This window comes from Falco peregrinus, chromosome 2 (assembly GCF_023634155.1).
Source record: "Falco peregrinus isolate bFalPer1 chromosome 2, bFalPer1.pri, whole genome shotgun sequence".
Lineage (NCBI taxonomy): Eukaryota > Metazoa > Chordata > Aves > Falconiformes > Falconidae > Falco > Falco peregrinus.
The window spans coordinates 127052226-127076064 of NC_073722.1; the positions used below are offsets into that span (position 1 = coordinate 127052226).

Sequence of the window (23839 nt, forward strand, 5' to 3'; positions counted from 1 at the left end):
GCAGTAAGGCTGTGTGAGTTACAGCATGACAGACTGCTTTTTTACTTTTAGACGTTTAAATCTGGTACAGTTCAACTTTTTGTCATACTGAACTCGAGAGAACATCCAAGTGCATGCAGATTTTAAAGAATTTTGTAATACTGTCCTTCAGCCTGAGAAGTTCACTAAGTTTTCCTGTTTCGCTAAGAGCCACCGGATTGCATTGGTTTGGGCTCAGTGTGGAAGGAAGCTCAGAGAAAGCTGAGAAAGAATTGGACTCTAAATTCTTTCTGGACTTCAGGCCAGGCACTGAAGATTGGACATTTTTATTGGTAGGAGTAAGACACGTAGGAGGCTTTTTTAAGGACTGGGGATGATGTTAAAGGAGATGTTAAAGGAGGAGTTGTAATTTAATACCTTTTAAAATGAAATATCCCACATAATACGTTCCAGTATGTCCTAATGTGGTTCTGTATGTTGAAGTACATTGGACTATGCCATACAATAGTAAATGAGATGGTTCTGGAATTCCCTAGTGCTCTGCCAGGACCAAGGTGGCTCCAGGACTTTCCCTTTTGATGTTTCCCTCTCAGAAAACGAGAGGATTACACCCAGAGTTCTGTGCAAGGGCTTGTGCCACAGGTATGTCTTCCCTTTGTAGCTACCTCTCATGCCTGATTTAAGCAGCTCTGCAGCCCTGGCTGAGCTGAAGTTCCCTGGCTTGCTTCTGGGGTCTTGTGTTGATCAAATGGGTGTGTGTGCATGTGGTGTGAGTTACCTCACAGAAGAGCACTCACCAACAGATACAATCCTGCTTTTGCACAGTCGGCCTACCGCCATCTCTTCCAGCTTCACTGGTGTGTGGAGGTATAGGAACTCTGGTAGGGCGACAGAGCTTGTCTGTATCCTTTGTACCAACCTAACGTGTGCTGGGTGATGCTCTGGTAGGAACCACCCTCTTGAACGTCCCCAGGACTAGGCATGATCAGTAGCATGCACCGCTGGTACAGGTGGGAGGAAATACTGTTCAGAATTGTCGTTACTGTGATAAGCAACTATTGCTCTGTATGATATTTTGGAACTCGTTATAACATATTTCTAGATGTTCACAGTTAATTTCCTATCCATTTGAAAGAAAATTAAAAGGGTGTGTGGGGGGGGTTTCATGGTTTATCGAGAAGCAAATTTATGCATTATTCTCTGTGTGCGTGTGTTACAGAATGCGAATGTGTGTAATGCCAGGGATATGTATCTAAGTCAAAGCTCTAGCTGCCTAAAGGTGATTTTAGGGAAAGGTCATTCTACAGTTTGTTCACTGTAATCACTAATAAAATGCAATTTTTGAAAAGTTTTAGTATGGTGGGTGTTGTTTTGCTGAGGCTTATCTGGCAGATTTGTAGGCATCCTCTTGGTCCTGACAGTGTCAGAAATCAAATTGTTACGGGTATTTTCAGCTATTCCCTAATAAGTTCCTCTTTCTTTGTAGCACTTTAATGAACTCCAGGTTGTAGCTACCTCCCCCTTCTTTCTCTCCTGGTGCTTCTAATTTCAGATAAATATTTGAGATTAGAAGTGGCTCTGGCTATGAAATGTGACCCTTAACCTCCATGCAACTTTCTGATTATGACATACCATTAAAAACTAGATTCATCTCTCTAATCCTGCAACTTGGAAATGTTCAGCTTGAATTACATCAGTGTCTTTTTAACAGGAGCAGTATTTCTTTAAGGGATGTGTCACTTCCATATGCAAAATAGGAAACAGCTGCCTGCTTCAGACATCAAATAGGAGCTACCACCCATCCAGAAACAAGACCCATTTTTTGGGCTCCATGAAACCCAAAATCTATCTTTTGAAACTGAATGGCTGCTTCACCAGCTCAGCAGCTGAATAATCACTGGCATTAAGGTGGCCATTGTAACTGTTTCTTCTTCTTCATACATATTAATGAGTGGAAGGACAGGATATCTTAATTCTGTGTGAGATACTTGCAGAGCTTTGGATCTCTACCCTGTTTTAAAGACCAATAAGAACTTGCACACCATAGATACTTGTTGCACCCTTTTGTAGGCAAGTGTGTCAACTTTTGGAACAATCTTGCCCTTGAGTCCTCATGCCTCTTCACATATTTGACAGCAAAAGACGATTAAAAAGATAGGGAATTGTAAGAGGTATGTTTCTAGACTTGTGAATATTACAGAGATGGTAACAGAGACTAATTAGTGATTGTTTCTTAATAAGAGCTGGAGAACACCAAAGAAGAAGTTCTAAACCAAACAAAATTAAGTACTTTTATCATACAACACAATTTAACTGTGGCATCCATTGCCCCATGATCCTGCAGATGTCAAAAGCTCAGATAGGCTCAAAACATGTAAGAAAGATCCAGCAGATACGATTAGATGTAAAAACACCACCTCTGACTTGTCAAGTCTAGATGAAGATTGCTGAAAACTGGAAGTCAATACCGGCAAAAATATAATCACAGTCTCCTGCTCTACTGCTGTTCCCAGTTGCCATCAGAGGTAGTGTTCTGATTACCTAAGTGTGAGCCAGTGCAGCCGTTTTTATTAAAAAGCTGTCCTAAGATGTGGGCCTCTCTCCTAGTAAAGAGCATCCTCGAGAGGACAGTAATTCATAACCTCCTTGTGCAATGCTGAATGTCAGAGTATGAACAAAGTTCACTACATAAGCTGAGAACTGAAAAGCAACACAAGGATGGTGGTAATACCTCTGTATATGTAACTATCATGTTTATATTCAGAAAGTTCCATAGCTGATTAGCTAAAATAGAACAAAAAAAGAGCACACAGACAACTTACAGGGTATTGACATATGATTGAAAGTCATTGAGCTGACGTGGACTGACAAGTTACCAATCAGCTGTTCTGTGGTAATTGGCCATATGTACCCCTTGTTCATCCCAGCTCCAAAAATAAAACACATTGACTTAAACCATTTGAATGTGTTTAGGAATTACAGATAGGGACTGGGATGCCAACATTGTGAACGCTGTAGCTGCATAACTGATATGACAATGATACTTCCCAGTGGAATGGAAAGGACAAATGTAAAGGCATCTTAAAGTGATATTTTTAAACAATGCATTATCTACCAGGACATCCTTTATTACTATTGCTACATCTTATTGAGCGGTTACAGTGTTGGGTGGGCTTAGGAATCCACATGCATGAGCAAGGGGATGTCTCTCCATCATTAAAATTCCCATCCTCTCTTTTTTTCCTCCCTTCCCTCTCACTGCTCATATTGTAAAAATGAGCAAGTGTTATCTTTTACAGAAATGTCTTTCCTTAAAAGGGTCTTTTTCCTTTATAAGCCAAGCAAAGCAGACATTTTTGTGGGTGCTGGGGGTGGCGGTGGGGACTTAACATATATGATAAATATAGAAGTAGAGAAAGTATTTGGCATGTGGTAACAGCTTAGGCTAAATAAATTCCAGTGGTTACCCAAACTAAAAGTTTTTTAATGATAGCACACAAAACAGACTGTAGCTGAATCTCTGAGAGCGCCCTCAACACTGGAAAGGCGGTGCTGAGAGTGAAGGGGAAGCTCATAATGTAATAAAGTCTCTGAGACATTTTGTGAGGTAAAATTTAACATAATCTTGGTTCCCCCGTTGCCTAGCCTCATCCGAATGGCCCGGATTGCAACACTAATCACAACACGCCCAAATCAACATTATTCCTTTCTTTTTTTTTTTTGGCCAGAAGAAACAGCTTTTGAAGGATGCTATAATTTACTTTACCAGTGGTGTCCTGATTGTGACACTGTCTAGACACTCATCTGACAGCAGAAACGTAGTCAGATACTCCCCTCTTCCCTCTGAGACATGGTTGTTGCAATAGCTTTTGTTTTTCTGGGGAGTACCTTTCCTGTAGATATTTTCAGAGTTATTATTCAATGACATCACTACCTGGTAAAGACGCAAGAGCTTAAATCCGCAGAAGAGACTTCTTGCCATAATCTATCACGTTGAGTGCTCAGCCCCACAGGTGGGTGCCTACATGGCCTGCTGTGTACTGGGGTACTAGGGCCTTGCTGTGCACCAGGCCTTGCTGTATACCAGGGTACTGGGGCCTCGCTGTGTACCAGGCCCTTGCTGTGCGCTGGGCCCCGCTGTGTACCGAGGCCCCGCTGTGTACTGGGGTACTGGGGCACCGGGGCCCTGCTGCCTTCGCGGGATCGGCGGGCTCACACCGGGGGATGGCTCCGTGCGTTGCCAGACAAAGTCCATGTACGACGGAGAAACGCATTTTATCTCCTCCGTGGCCGGGCGGGTGTGCACAGCCCCGCACCACCGAGGGGCCGCAGCGCGCCGCGCACGGCCGGGGCCGCCGGCCGCTCTCCCCACGGGGCTGGGAGCGGCCCCGGCCCCGCCCCGCTCCCGCAGCCGGGGACGCGGCGGCCGCCCTCAGCCGCACGCTGCCTCGCCCGCCCGGCGCCCCGCTCCCGCAAGCGCCGGTGCTGCTACACGGCCCGTTCGCGCCCGCCGAAACGCGCAGGCCGGGCTGCCGCGGGCATGCAGATCCCGCCGCAGCCCCGGCAGGCCGGGACTGGCCGGCGCCGCTCCACCTCCGCAGCCGCCCGCCGCGCCGCTCCGGTGCGCCCTGTGGCGGGGGGTGGGTGGGGGCGGGGCGGGGCGCGGCCTGCGGGCGGGGGCGGCCCGGGGCCTAGCTCCGCCCCGGCCGCGCGGGGGCCGGCGCGGCGGCGGCGGGCGGGAAGATGGCGGCGGCGGCGGCGGCGGCGGCGGCGGGTGGGGGGGGTGCTGTGGTGTCGGTGCTGGCTCCCAGCGGGCGCTGGGTCACGGTGCGGGTGGGGCCCGGCACGGTGCTGCTCCAGGTGGGTCCGGGGCGGGGGCGGCCGCGGCCGGCGGCGCGGCAGCAGGGCCACGGGCCGGCCCATAACGCCTCTGTTCTTTCCGCAGATCCTCGAGGAGGTCTGCAGGAAGCAGGGCGGCAGCCCCGGCGAGTACGGCCTGAAGTGAGTCTCACCGCGGGGCCTTCTCTGCCCCACCGGCCCCGGGCCCTCCCGCAGGCCGCGCCGCCGGTGGCAGAGGACCCGCCAGGCCCGGCCGCGACGTCTCCTCGGGGCCGTGCGCGCCTGCTGCCCGCGGCCTGCCCGCGGTCCCGGCGCGCCGCCCAGGGCAGCTCCGCGGTTCAGCCGTGGCCGGGCCGCCCGCCGCGCGGGGAGGTTCCTGGTGGCCCTGCCGGGGGCGAGGGCCCGCGACCGCGCTCGGCGCAGGTGGCTCCCCGCAAAGGTGTTCTGTGCAAACGAGTCTCCCAGTGCCCCGTGACCCGGCCCGCTCGCCTTGGGACAGGCGCCGCGGCCCCGAGCGGCTCCCGCGGCCGGTGCCCGTCCCCACATGCGCTCCTGCGGGGCTGCGCTTCGGGCCGGGGGCTGCTACGGCGTTGTGGTCAAGATGGTGTTTGAGTGGCAGTAAAGAAAAGTACCTTCTGATTTAGTGGTGAACACCAGGTCTGGGTATGCGTTCGGTCGCTGTTTACCTCCTAAGGCCTGAGGGGGAACGTATATTTTAGTATCTACCTGTGACCTCTACGAACTGCAGGTTTTTTTGATATGTGGCACAATTTTTATCAGTGACTGTTTTCTACGTTACCAGTTGTGCGTTGTTGAATCAGAGCCCTGTGGCCTCTAGTCAGCCTGTGGGGAATTCTTTTGTTCAATACCTGGACTTTGTGTTGTTGCCAGTCCCTGAAGTATCTGGGAATGGCATGGGATGGTTCCCGGTGTCCTCATGGGCTCCGTTCTTCTTCAGGTTTCAGAGGAGTGTGTTGGATCTCTCTTTACAGTGGAGATTTGCCAGACTGCCCAACAATGCCAAGCTGGAGATGGTGCCAGTCTGTAACAGAGTGGGAACTGGAAACACGGTATGTTCATTTCGCAGTGTGACCTGATTTGTTCAGGTATTGGTTGTGCTGGATACAATCTTGTCAGATCTAATGAGCAAGAGCATGGTTAGGCTTGGCCAATGTTTGAGCAGAAAACCACCCAAAGATTGGTTGAGGTGTTCATGGTACGTGGTAACGTGGTAGCTCGAAGTCTTTGCCTACAGCCTGTGCCATGGTGGAGTTCCAGCTGCATGCTGGAGAATGGGCAGATCTTTCTGAAAAAGAAGTAGTCATGAGCATATAAGAAGTTAGATATCACTGATGACTGCTCAGCAGTTGAGCTACTAACTCAGTTTCCTTTTGTAATTTTGATTTCAGTTGCTGTTTTCTGCCTCTGGATTTTGACTAAATCTCAAATTCTTAAGAGGATTCTCTTTTGCTTTTTTCCCAGCATTGCTGCTCACAGCAAAGCTGTTTGCCCAGCTTCAGAATTTTCTGTGACATGTGCTGTGTTCAGCAGTTGCTGCATGTCCCTATGTAGTATAATTTGTAAAGGGCTTACAGATGCAGTGTTCTGTAGAAATTATTGTCACATTTAGGAGATTTAAAAATCTTTTATGCATGTCATTATAAGAGCTGGAAGCATAATTTAAAAAATGGTGCATAGCTGTTAATGAGCGTGAACATTTAATGTGGTAAAAATGAGGTATGATCTTATTTAAGTAGCCTGGTAATGAAACTTTGTCTATACATTGAAAAGTAAACTTTGTAGCGTGAGAAGGTTTTGGAATCTCTGCTCTAGTTCACTGTGGATGTGCAACATAGTTTTGGGAGTCACTGATGTCCATGTTTTTCCCTGTAAAACCTCCATGTGCTTTGTTTTGGCACTAATGATTTTTTTCTGACTTTGTGGTAGAAAGAAGTTTGTGCTCCAAATAGTGTATTTAGCTAAAAAAATACCACAAGCTGGTAGCACCTGCTTAAAATGTTCAGTTAAAAGAAGTTGTAATGGCATGGAGTTTGTCTTCCAAAGGGAAGCGTTTCTATTAGAATGGTATCTGACATTTGCATCCAGTTTGGGAGGTATTGTACTGAAGGAAACCAGTGATGATGTTTTATTTTTTTCTCCACAAAGGTAGTATGTGGCATACCAGAAAGGGTGAGAAGGACCTTGCACTGTAGGGGAGGGGTTATAACATGGAATCACTACTTTAGATCACAAAAGAAACTTTCATTAGTTTTTTTAAGTTGTTACCATTTTAGTTGTATTTCAACAGAAGAATCTACAGAAGTGAGGCTTCCTTTGGAGTGCTCATTGCTATTTTACAGAGTTGAGAAGATAAAGCAAATATGCTTGTGAAAAGTGCAGGCTAAATGGAGTTTCTGTCCCATAAACTGAGAGCAGAGATTTCACTTGGAAGAATTTTATAGGCAGTATAAGAAAATACTTTGTACACAACAACTGACCAAAAGAATTCCCTGCCACAGCGAACTAGTGTCAAATACTGTAGGAAGTTTAAAGTAGCTGGGTAACTGTGACTAGAACTGATGCTAGCATTAAGCTCTAATATAGTAGCAGTTGCAGATTTAAATCATACAGGCTGGCTGCAGTAATGTTGGGATGAATTTGGTTCTGTGCCTTTTGTAATTGTCTCTTTTGTTGAGATAACATGCGTGGAAGTAGGTGTGCTTTCCTGGGGTGTGTTGGCAGCAGCTACCCCTAGAGACAGAACATGGGTTTCAATAAATCACAAGTTTGTTCAGTGAATCTGATACTTCAAAAATAGAATGCTTTTGGGTTTGCTTTCACATGTAAAAGTCATTGATTCCTGTAAGACAGGTCTTCAGTGAAATATTTAATAAATTCCCCTTGTGATGTCAGGTGATCTAGGGGGTACCATCAATACAGTTCTAGTGTTAAAGTTGTTAGCCTATGGTTTATATGTTTGTAAACTTAGAAGATAATTGGCACTGGTGTCTCTATTATTTTATATAGAGCCTGGGAGTTTTACAAAGACTTTTCTAATTGACTGAATAGGACTTTCGTGACATGCTTAGCTTTGAACTGTTGCCCAAAAACTGATGCAACTGGTAGTCTGAATTTCTGGGCTGGATTCTTATAGAATGGTGATGTCAGCTGTCATCACTCCGCTGTAGCTGAGAATAATCTAAGGCTTGTCTCCAGTGTGGGAGAAACCAGGACGCTGTGTTAGCGGTGTGATGAAATGACTTGGTTCTGTTGGCTAGTTGTTGATGATGCCACTGTTTCCTCTGTGTAGAAAATTTCTTGTCTCCAGCAGATCACAGTTTGCAGTCCTGCAAGGACTCGTCGGAGTGGAGACAGATGACAAACACTTCCTCCAAGGAAATCGCAGTTCATTGTAGTGTCTTTTTTTTCCCCATCTCTCTCTCTCTCTTTCTCTCTCCCTGCTACCATGCTCACATGTGCATCAAGGATACACTGAGATTGTTGGGAGGGATGCATAAAAATCCAGAGTTAAAGCAAGCTTCATGTTGATGTCCTAGCTTTATGTCCTTCTCAGACTTTTTGATTAAGGCCAATTTCTGTGCGCTTCAGAAAACCACGGTTGACTAGAGATACTAGATGCTATCTAATGGAGATTTTTTTTTTTCAGCTTTTCTTTGTATGGGTAAGCTAATTGGGAAAACTTAAGAGTTAGACACTGAAAAAGAAGGTTGCATATTCTCTAAAAGATAAAGATAACACCTGAAGTGCTCTGCCATTCTCCATCTCTTGGGCAGCTACTAGATTTTTTCCCTTGGGACCATCAGGATTTTGAAGTTCTTCAGGACCATCTTCAGCATATGTTCATTTTAGAAATGCCTTGGATTTAAATTTTTTTTTGGGGGGGGGGGAGGGAGGGAGGGGGGGAGCAGTTGTCTGAAGAACATGTAGGATCTACATGAGCACCTGCTAATGAATGTGAACATTTGTATTCCAAGTTGGAAAAGGACTATTAGAATAGTCAGCTAGCTGTCCTTTGCCCTTTTCTGCAGGTGTTTAAGAACTTGATAACAGAACATCTGGAATTATTTTTGAGATTTTTGATTAATTCTCTCTTAAATTGTATGTCAGAATTTGGTGGTTAGGAAGGATTAGAGAGTTGCAAGTTACACATGTAGTCTCTTTGGACTGATGACAGTTGGTTAGGTCTTTAGTAACTCACAGATAGATTTGGATTGTGTTTGTTGTTTCTCTGTGTTGATGTGCAAGTATGCTGTTTGTTCTGCCCCAGGGAAGTTCTGCAAATTGATGCTTACGTAGACAGAGCTCTGTGTTGGTGTTTTAGTTTATGCAGCTGCATCAATCCTGTCTGGGTAATTTGAATTAATTTTATATAGCAGCAAAGACCCTTACTGTAAAGTTTCAGCTAGTGTGAAACGGAACATCTTGATTGCTTGTGATAACATGTTATTTGGGACATTAGCTTTTTTCTGGCTTTTTTCTGAGTATGTTTCAGTTCAGGATATGGCAGGGAAGCAGGGCTCAAGAAAGCTGGTTAATATTCAAGGATCACCTCCTGCACACTCAGGAGCGGTCCATTCCTGTGAAGGGGAAGTCAGGCAGAAATGCCAGAATGCCTGCATGGATGAACAAGGAACTCCTGGCCAAACTTGGACACAAAAAGGAAGCAAGGATGGTAACCTGGGAGGATTAGAGAAACCTTGTTCAAACATCCAAGGATGAAGTGAGGAAAGCTTAAGCCCAACTGGAATTGAATCCGGCCAGGGACATCAAAGACAACAAGAAGGTCTAGGCAGCAAAAGGAAGACTAGGGAAAATGTGAACCTGTTGCTCAACAAGGCAGGGGACTTGGTTACACAGGACATGGAAAAGGCTGAATGCCACCTTTACCTCAGTCTTTACTAGCAAAACTGGCTTTTGGGAATCCCAGGTCCCAGAGAGAAAGGCTAAAGCAAGGAAGATGTACCCTTGGTGGAAGAGGATCATGTCAGGGAGTATGTGAGCAAACTGGACATATGTAAGTCCATGGGCCCTCATGGATGCACCCACAAGTGATGAGGGAGCTGGCAGATGTCACTGCAAGGCTACTCTTGATAGTTGTTGATCAATCATGGCAAATGGGAGAAATGCCTGAAGACAGGAGGAAAGCAAATGTCACTCCTGTCTTCAAGGAGGACGACACTGGGAACTGCAGGTGGGTCAGTCTCACCTCAATGCCTGGGAAGGTAATGGAACAGCTAATCCTGGGAACCGTTTCCAGGCACATGAACAACAGGAAAATTGTCAGAAGTAGCCAACATGGATTCATCAAGGGGGAGATTGTGCTTGACGAAATTGATAAGCTTCTATGATAAAATGACTGTCCTGGTAGGTAAGCAGAGAGCAGTGGATATTGTCTACCTGGACTTCAGTAAGGCCTTTGACACAGTCTCTACAAAGATCCTCATATATAATACTCACAATCACAGCAGAATAGAACTATTCTAAATATTTACTTCTAAAATAATAATTTGAATACCCCTCTGCATTTTTGACTAATGTAATAATTTGCAGCAAGTGTTTAGAAGGAAGTAATGTTTTTTTGGATAGCAAGTTCTAGAAACCATTGAAAGATTAAAAGTTGTGAAGAAAAAAGAGTTTTCATGTAATTCTCAGACTAAATCAGTGTGTATTTCCTATAGGTTCGGATTGCCTTACAATTAGATGATGGTTCCCGTTTACAGGACACCTTTCTCTGTCAAAAGACCTTGTGGGAACTTCTTGACCATTTTGCGAAGATCAGGTGAGCAATGCAGTGAAAAAATACTTGTTTGGGTGGATCTCTACATGACAGTAATTAGTTGTTGTTACTAATTTAATTGTAATTTAATTGTATTGTAATTAATTAATTGGTGATCCAATTAAATCCTGCAGATTTGTAGAATTTGCATTTATTTGACACTGGCTTTTCCTTTACAACACAGATGTTTGCCTTTTTCTTGCTCTTTCAGATACTGTAGTTTTCATTGTTATTTTTTAATCCCGGGGTAGCACTCCTGGTTCAGGGCATAAATTGATAACAAACTTTTAAGGCTAGGAAGAAACTATAGTTGGATATATTACTGCACCTGTCTTTTACACAGACTTGTTTGAAGTCAAGTTACTGCCAGAGTTGAGATGGTAGCCTAGATTATCTTGGATCACCAGTATTTCTGTGCTGTGGTTCCATGTGGTGGAGAGGGTTCGTTCTTAAGCAAGTTGCTGTTGGTTGGGAGGCTTGCTGTTGTGCAAGTTCTTTAAGGAAATCTAGCCTGCTGAGAGCTCCAGTGTGGAATCTTGAAAAGACTGATTAGATCCTGTTTAAGTGGAGGAATTTCTGGTCCTACATTCATTGAATATATATGGGTTAGAAATCTTATTATTTTAGTCCAGTCTACGTTCAGTGCTTACTTTTGTGTTTAGTTTTGACTTAAAATTACTATATTGTTTTGAAATGTCAAACTAATAAACTTTTCTCCAAAGACAGTGCTTTTTTGTCATAGCTTAAAAGATGAAGCCTTAAAGCTGTGACAGCCGTTCAGTTCTGAACAAATTTCCAAATTTCATTTTTTCTATTGTCGTTGTCTTTACCTTTCTCTTGACAATTTTTTTTTCAGATCCTATATTTCTAGCTTGTTCTTTCTTTTACATTCCTCACCTTCTGCTAGTTCCTGTGTCACATTTGAATCTCTTGCTCATCTGTACAGATGCTGTGCAAGGTATTGTGCAAATAGGAACTGTTGTTAATTTCTCAAACCAATTAAATACTCATCTAAGGAGACAGTAGCTTTCTGTGTCAAAACTTTTCAAGTCTCCAAGGCTGTGGTCCTAGAAAAGCTGTGAAATGAGTAGTCAGTAGTAAGGGTGATGGTGCAGTAGCATTCAGACAAGCTTAACCTTTTAGGGTACAGTTATAGAATGCGAAATGATGGACTGTACTGGTTATGGGTCTGTGTTAGTACTAGACTAATGTGTACCAGCATAAATTATTTTAACTGAAGTTTAAAGTTGCTTGTTCCTCTCTGCAACTGAAATAGCTTAAGCAGCATGGTTCTGGGGTTGAGTTGGCTGTTATCTCATTAAGTCAGGGTTGCACAGTTGAACTGTGTGACTGGAGTTGCTCTGGAGCTGTTTCCAGGGTGAAGGAACTAAGTCTTCCAGCCTCCCAATGATGTGCTGTTAGTTTTCTGCTGGCTTCGCTCCCTGACTGGCCCATAGCAAGATCAAAGGAGTGACTAATGTTGGCCCCAGGGAGCAAATCTGGATCGGGGGCATCTTCCATGTTACAGTAGGGGATTGAACAGTTCATGCTCACTTCCTGCCCTCCTGTCTAACTTCCCTCCTACTTTCTATGCAGCTTTGTGGGGAATTGGCTTAAGTAGTTGATTCAACTGAAAAATAGTATTTTCTCTAGGTTATCTTTCAGGTAGATAGGTTTCCTAGCCCAGTTAAGGGTTGTCTCTCATAGGCAGTTACGACAAGAAGTGTAGCATGTCTAGAAACAAGGATCCAAAAGAGGAAGCCATGGATGGGTAGGAATGGCGTATGTCAGTTTTTCTACTCAACATGTTGTGTCATCAAACCATAGCTTGAGGAAATGCTTGAGGTAGTGTAGTAACTCTAAAGCTATAGGAATGAGTCTTACTTATCATTCTATTTTCATCTTCAGTGGTCCAGGGACAAGGTCTACACTGTGGCATTTACCCTGAAGTCCAAAGGGACAGTCTTCATGTAAATATTAGAGAGAAAATAATTATTGTTCTTTTGATAGAGGAAAGAGGTAGGCAGGAAAATTCAGGTATAATTTTCCTAGGTGTTTTAGGGCCCCTCTCATACCTTACTATATTCTTAGTGCCCTCTGGGAGGAGAAGAGTGCCTGTTGCAGTTCGGGAATTGCTAGACTGGTGGGGGTGGCAATTATGGATAGTGACACATAGACTTTGTGTGGCTTTCTCACACATTAGATAGTTAGTTCTTCGGTTTAAATTTTGAGCTTTTTATATATTTCTCATTTGGAGTGGTTTTATTTGTTACAGGTCACAGTAATACTAATAGTTAATGTACATGCTGCTTTTTTTAAGCTTCTGACTGCTACAGTGTGCTGAGCATTGTTAACTCAGTTCATAAGGCACAGCTGTTCTGCCCTCTGGAAGCTGAGCTCAGATGTTTGGATGGACTTTGCAAACTTTTGATGAAGTTCAACAAGCAGCAAAGAGGCTGTGTGACTTAGAAAACAAGCTGGACCTATAGCCGTCCATATAGATTTCATGGGCTGTGCTGCTTTTTGGTGTGTATTGACTCAGTTGACTAACTAGTTGGCTAGTTGTTGACTTTTGCTGAATCCTTCCTTTGACTTTCCAACTGGAGATGTTTTCCTGGAATGCTCAGCTGCTCTAAGTGCGTGAGGGGAAGTATTCTAAATCCACTGGAATTTCCCCTGGGTTTCCAGCGTCCATCTTGGCTAATTGGGTCTAAAGAAGCCTGGAAGCTATTGAAAGGCTGCTCCTCCTCTCAGCGTGAGGCAGTCCTTGCACAAGATGTTTACAGGCCCTGTCAGATCACTACATGAAGGAATCTAATCTGCTTGCCGTTCCCCTTCTGAAGAACAGCACATCAAAGAAATGACAGTTTGTTTGATGTGTGTGCTTGCCTCAGTGAATGCATGTAATGGATTAACAGCAGCTGGAGGAGGAGCCTGCTGGCTTCCAAGAGTTATACAAAAATAAGTCTCTGGGGGATCTTTGCTTGGAGTCTGTTCTGCAGAGACTGGCTGAGGGCACAAGCATCGTATACCCTTTTAGCATGAGGCCTGGGAGAACTGTTGCCGTTCTGTCTCCCACTCTTGCCTGTCTGGCAGCTTCAGCAGCTTCGTAGACTGTTTTACATAGAAGTGATTGTAGTTTGGACACTTGAAGACAATTTTGACAATGACTGTGACTCTGCTACTTTTGTGGTATCATTCATTAAATTCAGATATTTTCCATACATTTTTAGAAGACTCTTCAATCCAAAGAGTTGCTTGGTTTGAAGTGGAAAGCAGTTTTGGAAAGGTGAATGAAACTGGGTTGTGTAAGTCAAATTGATTTCCTCTCTTATGGGTATGTGTTCCATTGTGCTTTGGTTTCTCTCCTCCTAAATGGTGGCCATCCACCTTTCCTGATAGGCAGCCAGCTTGAGGTTCAAGCTTTTTATTCTTCTGGGCTGTTTCGTCTGCCTTTTCTGTGATTCTGGGCTGTTTTCTCCATGTCTCAGCAGTCCTTTATCTTCTGTGCACTTCTGTTCAGGATTTCTGTAGGGATATAGCTGATCCTGAGTGGAAGCAAAAACCATTGACAACAAGGTAGGGATGACTAGTTCCCCTGGATTGTCTGGAAGAGTCTGAGTGCGCATAGCCTGCTGTGGTGTGCTAAGGGTAGTCTCTTAGGTGCTTTTTTTTCCGATCTTCCAGTCAAGAGACAAGAATTTTTTTTTCTGCCTTTCCTCATCAAGCATTGGCCTTTAGAGCTTACTCTGTTAATGATGCAAAAGGAGTGAGGGAGGTCAGAGCCTGGGCCTTGAATCACAAAATTATGCTCATTCTATATTAGGAACTTAATTTCTTGATTCCTGCAGAGCATTGTGCATGGCTTTCTGTCCTTGAGAGATAATAACTAATTGCAGAAACACAAATAGTGGCAGACTATTTGTCTAGTGTTGTTTTGGTTGCTCATCTTGAGTTAGGAAGTTAACTGTGTTTCATAATATGAAGCTTGAATGTAATAATTTGAGTGCTCTGGGTATGCCTGTTGCTTTCAGCACAATGGGATTTGTTGTGGTGGCTGGAGAAGCGTTCTGAGAGAATGGTACCTCAGGACTACAAACCCCTTGTGATCTGTTGCAGCTGGTCTGGAAGTAGTTCTCAGTCCCTGACTTCCTCAAACCAGACCCCTGACCCTCAGGACTGGTTTTACAGGTTACTCTGGATTTGCTAACCTTATTGAGTGGAGCTTCTTGGTTTCATTGGTTTCATTGTGACTCACCTTGTCCCATATCACCGTGCTGTTGTGTACTTTATTTAGAAAGGCTTAGGTTTTAACCTTTTGATCAAGATGGGAGATAGACTGTTACAATTAAACCAGACAGAAGTCTTGGTTCTGGTCTGTGCCTAACAGGTTTGCTCCCCCACATCCTCTAGCTAGAAATCTTTGATGCGTCTTGCTTTTGAGGATTACTGAAGGATTAAGCATCATAATTTTCCAGGTGGTGCTCTCAATCCTGAGTGACTTCTGGTTCTAGCTATTTCACTTACATTTCATTGGAGCTGAGTTTTCAGTCTAAAGGTAAATGTGCTTGATGAATTTTCCCAGAACTTAATGGCTCTTCCCCTTCATTTTCTACTCTGTAGGCTGGTTGACTTCTTCCCTGTTCAGTTTGTTTTGTCACTTTGTGCTGTGCTAAACAGATTCATGTAAAAATATAATACATTGATTGTATATATATTCTTCTAGGCTGCTCTTCTGTGACTTATTTTGGACATAATAGAAAGACTGCGTAAGATAATACCGGCAAAGCTGTTGTTGTTAGGTAACTTTGAGTGCTATGATGCTACTTAAGATTATTGGAACTGCTGCGTTGAAAGTAGTAAGAAGCATTTGGGTATGCAGACCCTTCTGCTGTGCAAGCAGATTGCTAAAGTGTCAAGGGTTATTTTCTTTCCTTCTTATCTAAAGAGAAAATGTTATCCCTGCCTTAAGGTGGCTTCTCCATAATGGTTGGGTTATTGCATGCCTATTTGTGGGCTCCAGCTGTGAAGTAGAAGACTTGCTAACCGCAGTAGTTAGTGTGGCCACAGTAGAGACATACTAGGTAACGTACATAGTCACTTCAGAATTAGGTGCTTGGTTGACTGAATGGATTTTGACTGTTACTTAAGGGATCTTTTTCTACATAAACCCTGGAGGTAACTTTGTGTCTGGTAATTCTGCATCCCAAAATACTTATGTTTAAGTTACATGATGCTGAAAGCAGAATGTTTTCAGTAGTGGAACTCCATTCATTGAGCACCTTTCCAGGAAAAGTCAGAATGAACCCAGCCTGGGTCACTGACATCCTTTTCTCATAGTCATTCCCTGTTCCGTCCCCCAGGGATGACGCTCATAAATCAAAGCACAAGATGAAGGACGGGTTCCTGAAGGTACAAGTGATAGCTATAGGTGTAAGTGGTGCACTAGATGTAATTAGTTTGAGTTCATGCTTAAATTTTGTGACACTTGGAGACCAAGTTGATGAATGTCTTGCAAATACAGTTAGGAGAATGTGTGGCTGACTGCTACTGCAGAGTTACAAACAATGCAGATAAATGAAGTAGAACTATCTTTCCAAAACTTTCCAGTGAAAAATACTGGATTTTTTTTCAGTATGCCAGGGTCCTGTGAGTTTTGTTTTTTCCTGTGAAGTTCGTTGCAGAGACTAGAATCTGGTGACTGAAGAGGCAGTTAAGCGCGAGTGTTCACATAACCCTGTAAGTCAGTCATCTGCAAGGCTCCTCATGAGTTCACGAGCCAACACCAGTGTAATTGTACCTGAAATGACAAGCTGACTTCAAGGACTTGCTTCAGCCTCTGCTGTCAGAGGCCTCAGGAGATGAGCAAGTATGTATTGCTTTACTGGGCTTCAGGTGGGTTGGATTAGCTGATTTGCAGAGAGGTGGCTTCTCTTCAAGTAACAGGTGATGGGTGATTGTTTCTGGGTGAGGTGAGGCAAAGGGGAAAGCCATTACTGCCCCATCAAGACTGGACTCCAGAGAACATGAAGATCAAGGGAGTTTACCATGAGGAAGAATTTAAGCTGTTTTGCTTTTGAAGATAAAACAGCTGTTGCAGCACAGATGGTATATTCAGCTCCTTACCAAGGGATGTCCTGGTACAACTGCAGTGACGGAGAGCTCAGGACAGAACACGCTAACAAGAGCTACCGGAGTGTCACAAAGAAGGATAAATTTCATCAGTTCTCATTGTATTGATAGGCAGTATTCTGGGGCAACTTTCTCACCTTTTGTTTTATAGTTTCCCCTGCTAAATTGGTCTGAAACTTTGAATCTAAAACTTTTGAAAAAAAATGCTTGTGAGTCTTCAGCCAGTCATCTTTCCTAACCACCGCTGTCTCAGGATAGAGTGTTCTCCTGATCACCTTTTGCAGTTGGTGTGCTTGGCGGGGAGAAGCAAACTATTCTTCTCTTTAATCTCATGTTTTACCACATTCTCAGCTGATTTTGGTTTGCGTTTCACTTTGGCTGCTGAAGCGAAGACCAACATGAAACAGAATTTCTTCTGCTGTTGAATCTAATTCACTGACTTCAGTGCTTCAGTGTAAGGTACTGGTTAATTCTTTAAGGCTTTTTGCTTTTCTACAGACATCTGAGGTTTGCTTGCTAAAAGTTAGTCCTTGTTTTTGTTTGTTTGGTTGGTTTTTATTTTTCCATTAAGAACACCCTGTGGTAGGGTTTTCCATATGTGCTCTCTTTTGAAATGGCATGATCTTGGTTGGAAGAGAACCGAGACTTGCTGTGACAGGCAGTGATTGTCTTTTCCATGCCTGTTTTCTGTGTTTGAGCAAGTGAGTATGTAATAAAGCTTCTCTATTACTTGAATGCCACAAGAGTTGTTTATCTAGAGGAAAATGGGAAGAGTAGCATCTTACTGTTTTTTTCCCCCTTCTCTGTGCTAGAGTCTTTCACTTATGTCTTCCTCTGCAGATGGACAGTCAGCAGTTTGCGTCATTGCTGATGTATGCTCTGCCTCACTGTAATGCTTAGATGTGGGTTGATCTTCACTTTGTTTGCAGCAGCCTTTCCTTTGGCTTTTAGTCCCTGGTCTCCAGAATCTGAGAGTTTCTGCTGTTTATTTTTTTCCCTCTTTTTTAATATGTCTGATACTAAGGCAGGCAGTTTCTTTGTCCTCAGATTATTTGCTTTAGAGCAGTATTTTGTTGTGTTTGTTGCTGTCCATACATGGAAAGAAACTGACCTGTCCCCAAGGAAAGTACAGTCTGAACTGTAATAAACTAATTTAGATAAGGGATTAAAAAGACCAAGTGTTACGAAATCATGTTCTGGATCGGGTACTGAGCTTATGAATAATGATGTGGTCAAATATATCTAGTAAGATCAACTAATTTCAGAATTAACTTTAATTATTTCTCTTCTGTTTTCAAACTTTCAGGTCTGTGCTTAAGGAACAGTGAATGCATTAGAGCAAATTCTTTACCTAATGTCTTAATACCAGTTCTGTGAACTGTGTAATGATTATTACTGGAGGAATATGGAGGACAGTGTTGCTAGCTAATTTTACTTCTTCCTGTTGCTCTACATTGGTTTTGGAGGGGGTAGGCTGTTCTACAGATGCTGCAGTATTTTGCTCTTTATTGCAGGGAGTTTATGGAACAGCATGGTGAATTCTCTCCAGTCTGTATTTACATGCGAGATGAGGTAAGTTAGCAAAGTCGTCTTAACTGTCTCTTCTCCTCTGTCCCTAAAAAATAAGAAACTCAGCTCTGCTGTCCAACCTGGAAAGTGTTTCCTTTGAACTTTCTTGAGAAGGGAAGTAGAAAAATGTTGGTCTTTTCAAAGCATGACGTGTCTGTATGGAAAAAAGCTCTCTTGGAACATAACCCTGGGCCGTTTAGACCTCTGAGCCCATAAAATGAGCTCAATGACCTGTTTGTGTTTTTCTTTCCAACTTCTTTTAAAGCTCGAGTCAAAACAGTGGTTTCATTTTAATAAATATTTGCTTTTCTCTCTGTTTTGATCTTTTGCTATTAATGTTTTGTCTGATATTTTGTATGTGCGTATTATGGAATTTGCTCTCCCTAGCTGTCCCGTTCACTTTCCACTGACCTCTGTGGACAGATCATCTTTATTCTGGAACGGGTCATTACAAGCAGATGGAAGGTGTATGTAATAAAATCAGCCATCTTTCAGCTCTGAGATGTTGCCTGTGATTTAACTTCTGACATAAAAATAATGCTTTGCTGAGGTTGGATTTGATTTGGATGTGTGTATGGGATGGAAATACATGTACAGCATGTTCCCTTGAGATCATTCGGTAAGCAGTCAATTTGGTAAAGCAGTACAGGTGAATACAGATGGACTCAGGTCTCATTTCCAACTGTGGAGTGTGTTTTCAGCTGTTTGTGGTGTTGTGTGGTCTGTTTTTTTAACAGGCTTCTTTCTAGAAAGAGCACTTTAAATCCTCTCCAAGGCAGGCAATTGTCATAATTAGTTTCCTCTGTTTTCGTTTCAGATATCGGGAAGAGATGCCCTAGAGAAGACAACACTGAAGTCACTTGGCCTGACTGGAGGCAGTGCCATCATCAGGTTGGGAGGAGCAAAGTTGGAACTCGTTTATTTTTCCTTTCCACTCTGGTGGTGAATTTGTTTTGTTTCAAATACCAACAACAAAAAAAAAAGGCATGAAAAAAGTTCAAAAACACAAACATCGTGGCACTCAGTAATTATTGCATTTGCCTGTTTATCTGAAACTGCTGCCCAGATGTGCTTCCCACAGCTGCAGATGCTGGCACTGACTGGTCATGTGTACATTAAAGGGGCTTCTTTGTTTCCCCCTCCTTTTGTCTTTTCTCTTGCCCCTTTTCTCTTTCTTCTTGGCCCCCCCTCCTCTTTTCTTTTGCCCCCATCTTTTCTTCCCCTCTTCTTTCTCCCCCTGTGAGTGAAACAGACAATTAAAAGTCTGAGAGGATGATCATCTACCACTTCATTCTTACTTGCTTTGGATTTCAGATGTTGAACTCCCAATCCCTGCAGTGCCTCCTGCTGACTGTTTGGGTGGGTGAGGTGGGGGACAATGACAGCCTTTCTGTGATCTTCTAGCCAGTTCTTTGCAGTATATACAGAAGGCAGGAGTGATTAGGAGCTGTGCTTTACAACTGACTGCTGTTTTTTCCTGCAAGGCAGTTTTCTTCCTGTGGAGCGGGTAGTTCCTGTTCAGTATTTTTTTGCACAAGCCCCCGACCCCCCACCCCTAGCTTCAGAGCAACTGGAGCTTGTTCTTCGGGAGTGTCTGGAAGAAGCAGATAATTAAATTAGGGATATATTTGAGTCTAGCTGTCGTCTTGTGTCATGGTCACGTTGAGAATGGGGAGGGCAGTACTGTTAGGATGAATGATTTTATTTTTATTCCTTTTGGTGTCGTCTTTAAGAGTTGTCATGAAGAAATGCAGTTCATCTGGTCAGGAGGAAGCTGTGGGTGCCATGGTGCAGTGTAATGAGCTGCCAGCAAGGCCAGGCTCTACTGAAGGAGCAGTGGATGTGCCTGTACCTCAAGCAAACACATTCCCAAAGGACTTGGACCACAGGGATGTGGCCATGTCTTTAAACAGCTGCACAGACAAGCAAGACACGATTAGAGAATCTGATGCCAGCTTGGAGGAGCTGCAGCCTTCCTCAGAGCCTGAGTCTACCCCATTTGTCCCTTTTTCTGGAGATGGACAGCATCTGGGGGACTCTTCTGTAGCTGCACCATCTTTTGGGTTAGATATGCCATCTTCAAAGCTGCCAACAATTTTTTCCAGCCCTGGAGGCCCTTCTAAGCCAAAGAAGTCTAAGAACAGCCAAGAACTGCAAAAGGAGCAAGAACAGGTAAGGGAAAAATTGTTTGCAATGAAGACTTTTTTTTTTTTTTTTTATCATGCCTTGACTGATGCTGAGCTCCTACAAGGAGAAGGATATTTCCATATTTAAGACTTTTTTTTTCCCCCCATAATATAGGGTTGGGTGCCTTGGTGACATACAGTACTGCCAAGAGTTCAGTTATGAAGTACTGCGTTTTGAACAGTTTACTATAGGAAATATGAAGGACGGGAATCAGAGAATTTGCTGTCCAGAGGCGAGCAAAGCTTTGAATCTCGGTATCCTTGATGAATGGTGCTAGTGGAGGCAACACAACTGCATTGAAAGCACAGTCCAGAAGAGCCTCAACCTCAGTGCCTCAAATTCCATGCAACTTTCATTATTAACAGATGGCTGTTTTGTCACCTAAGCCCTGGGTACTTGTCCTTCTCCTAAAAATTGCTGTCTGCTGTGTAGTTTTGCTAAAGATGAGCAGAGTTTGGTCAGACGTGTTTTATAATACTCTGAAGGTGTTTACTGCTTCTTGTGACTGACTTCTCTCCCAGATCAAACAGAAGGTATAAGCTTGGTAGAGCTTTACATATGGAAAGGGATAACTTTGCTAGCTTATTGTAGGATTGTCATAGGAGCAGAAGCAGTCTTAATAGGTTTGTTGCAACTTGATCTTATGGCTTCCAAGATCTGAGAAAGACTGTCAGAATTTTTAACTCTTAGGTTGTAAGGTGTGCTCGGATTTCTCATCTTAGCCTTTCTGTGGAATGTGGAACTCCATAGTAGAGCTATTGTAAAAGCAGTGTCCCATGCTAGTGGTAGTTGACATCTGCTTCCTCAGAGTTCCTTCTGCCTGTGCTCACTCTGATTTACAGTTTAACTCTTTTGGTGGCATGGGTGGTAGAATGTATGGGGTATAGATCAAGGAAAGCAGTTTTTCAGCTACAGTTGCATCTTCCTTGCCAAGAGTTTGATACTTGAAAAAAAAACAACCAACCACCCCAAAACAAAACAGGTCTGGACCTCTTCCTTTCAGTATAGTCCCATCCCTTCTGAGTCTTAATTTTCTTAGTATTGCAGATGAAGCAGAAACCATCCATTTTCTTCTGTTATTTCTGCTTGCATATAGAAATATTTTCTGTCTTGCTCTTAAAATATCCTGCTTCTTAAAGAAAGTCTACCTCTCTCTAACCCTTTTCCCAGAAAGACAAATTGAACATCTGTCATGATTGTTGACGTTTCTGAAGTCAGACTGTATTGGTTAAAATTAAAAATGCTTTAGCCCGTGTAGAGATACCAGAACTGATGGCTCAAGAATGCTGTGACACCATCATAAGATGGCCTGTGAATGATGGTAAATATACTTTGTGTATGGAAAGAAAAGATCAGAGCTCCCCTTCATTGCTTCCCACTCTTTAGTACCTCCTGAAGTTGGGGTTTTGTGTTTATCACTGGTTCTGATCTAGCTGTGTAGTAGAAAGAAAGGATGCCTGATGAGATTCAAAGGGAGCTCAATTCAGGAGGAATTTAGCAAGACTATGTGTATGCTCCCACATTGATGTAGAGGTTCTGTCTTGGTCGACTTCTTTGTGGTTGCAGTCCATTCTTGATGAGTTTCTGAATTGTTTAGGAGCAGAAGCCAGACCCTGGAAGGACTCTGGAGCAGTTGCAAACATAGCAGAAAGAGACTGTGCCAACCTAGTGGTGAATATTTTGTTATATTATAAACATGTTTGGGTCCATGTAATCAGTGTTGTTTAACCTTTTGGAACAGACCCTGAGCATGGAGAACTAAACAGTAAGCTTGGTGATTTGTCCAGCCTAACGTGTTGCATCAATCACACTCTCACCTATGAGGATTTTGAATAGGAGGAGTTTCAATTTGGTTTGAAAAAGAAGGAAGGAAGCAAGTGTGAGGGCTTGTGGTGGTATTCTTCACCAGTCCTGTTTGCACTTCTCCGTGTGCTGGCTGGAGAGACAGAACTGGTTTTATCATTTTATTGGCTACAGCTTAATGTGAAGCTGTGCTGTTGGGCACAGAGCTGAGCAGTGGTGGTCTGGGGACTCTCATGGTGCGGCATCTTTCTCAGAATTGCAGTCCAGTTCAAACCACTCAGAGGCACTTCTGGAGCCAGCCTCCCTTCCAGTTTGAGAGCAGCTTTGGAAGCAGCTGCAGATTTCGTTGGGGGGGGTCAGCCCTTGTGTTAAACAGCATGTGATTTTGACGGCTGCTTTCAAGCCCTTTGATCTCTGGTGCTTTTGCTGCTGATTGATTACATTTTGTTCCCTCCTCCATTCCTGCCATCCTCCGCTCTCCTTGCTCTCAGCAGCAACAGCAGAGCAGGGCTAGCCACATGGCATCTGCTTTTTGTCCCTTTTCAGTCCTGAGGAAAAAACCCAAAACAAAACAAATTATTTTTAAACATCAAAGGTCCATTTTTGTAAAAGAATCTTCCCATTAATGCTTTGCCTGTGTGTGGTTTTTGAAGCTGAAGAGAGGCTGGATAAAATCTGTGCCGGCGTCCCTTCGTTTCTTGGGCTAAAGATGGCTTACAGACAGCTGCATGCTGACTTTGATGTCAGAACATTAATTATTAGAAGGTAACTTTACACCAGATTCCCCATGAGATTAGAGCTCCCTGAGGTGGTGGGGAGGAGGTGGGTCTCCAGGCAGAGCTCGCTGCTTGGAAAGCACCATAGCCACTACTTCACTTAAAATGAAATAAAAGTTTTCCTCAGCTTACCTGCATGTTGAGGTCTGGGGTGTTGACCATGGAGTGAACTGCATTCTTCCTGACACCTGGCTTTATCACATAGACTGCAGTTACGTAGCTGCCTAGTAGACACTGCTGTGAATAGATGGCTTCAGCCTGGTGGTGAAAAGTGCCTAACATCTCAGCTTTGGTAGCAGAAGTAGCGACTTTGAAGAATGAAAGGGGACAAACCATAGTGCAGCATCTGAAAGGTATCGCTGACAGAAATATGACAGCAAAATGCACAGCTTGCTTTCCTTCAGACTTAGGTAATGGAAGGTAGAAACTGCCATATGGTGGCCATTTATTATTACAGGAGATAGTTACCTTTTGTCACAATTGCAGAAAATACTAGACGTGTGGCGCTCTGGGAAGCGAGTTGGTATACCTGGTAGCCTCCTTTTGGTAAATTGCCGTGGAAGGGTAGTGTTTGCATTCTGTCTGTGCTTTGGGATTGTTGGTGACACAATAGGCTATATTGAGAGTACTCCGATTGAGAGATGCCCGATTGGAATGTCTAAGTGAGCAAATGGTAATGGATGAAGAAAGAGGAACAGGATGATTGCTGGTCTCTGGGGGAAGAGAGAATTGGTAGAGCAACCAGAATGGATACTTC

General features: G+C 43.7%; 1 protein-coding gene across 2 annotated transcripts in view; it reads left to right on the forward strand.

Moving 5' to 3' along the window:
- The first annotated feature begins 4694 nt into the window (after positions 1-4694).
- ASPSCR1 (ASPSCR1 tether for SLC2A4, UBX domain containing) overlaps positions 4695-23839 on the forward strand; it is a 48797-nt gene continuing 29652 nt past the window's right edge. For both annotated transcript variants that reach the window (XR_008745531.1, XM_055794063.1), the window contains exons 1-7: positions 4695-4839; positions 4925-4980; positions 5777-5888; positions 10518-10618; positions 18262-18319; positions 19134-19207; positions 20050-20488. Coding sequence is in view for 1 of the 2 variants with exons in the window: in XM_055794063.1 (XP_055650038.1) it covers positions 4723-4839; positions 4925-4980; positions 5777-5888; positions 10518-10618; positions 18262-18319; positions 19134-19207; positions 20050-20488 (957 nt within the window). In the remaining variant the exon portion in view is untranslated. The remainder of the gene's footprint in view (positions 4840-4924; positions 4981-5776; positions 5889-10517; positions 10619-18261; positions 18320-19133; positions 19208-20049; positions 20489-23839) is intronic.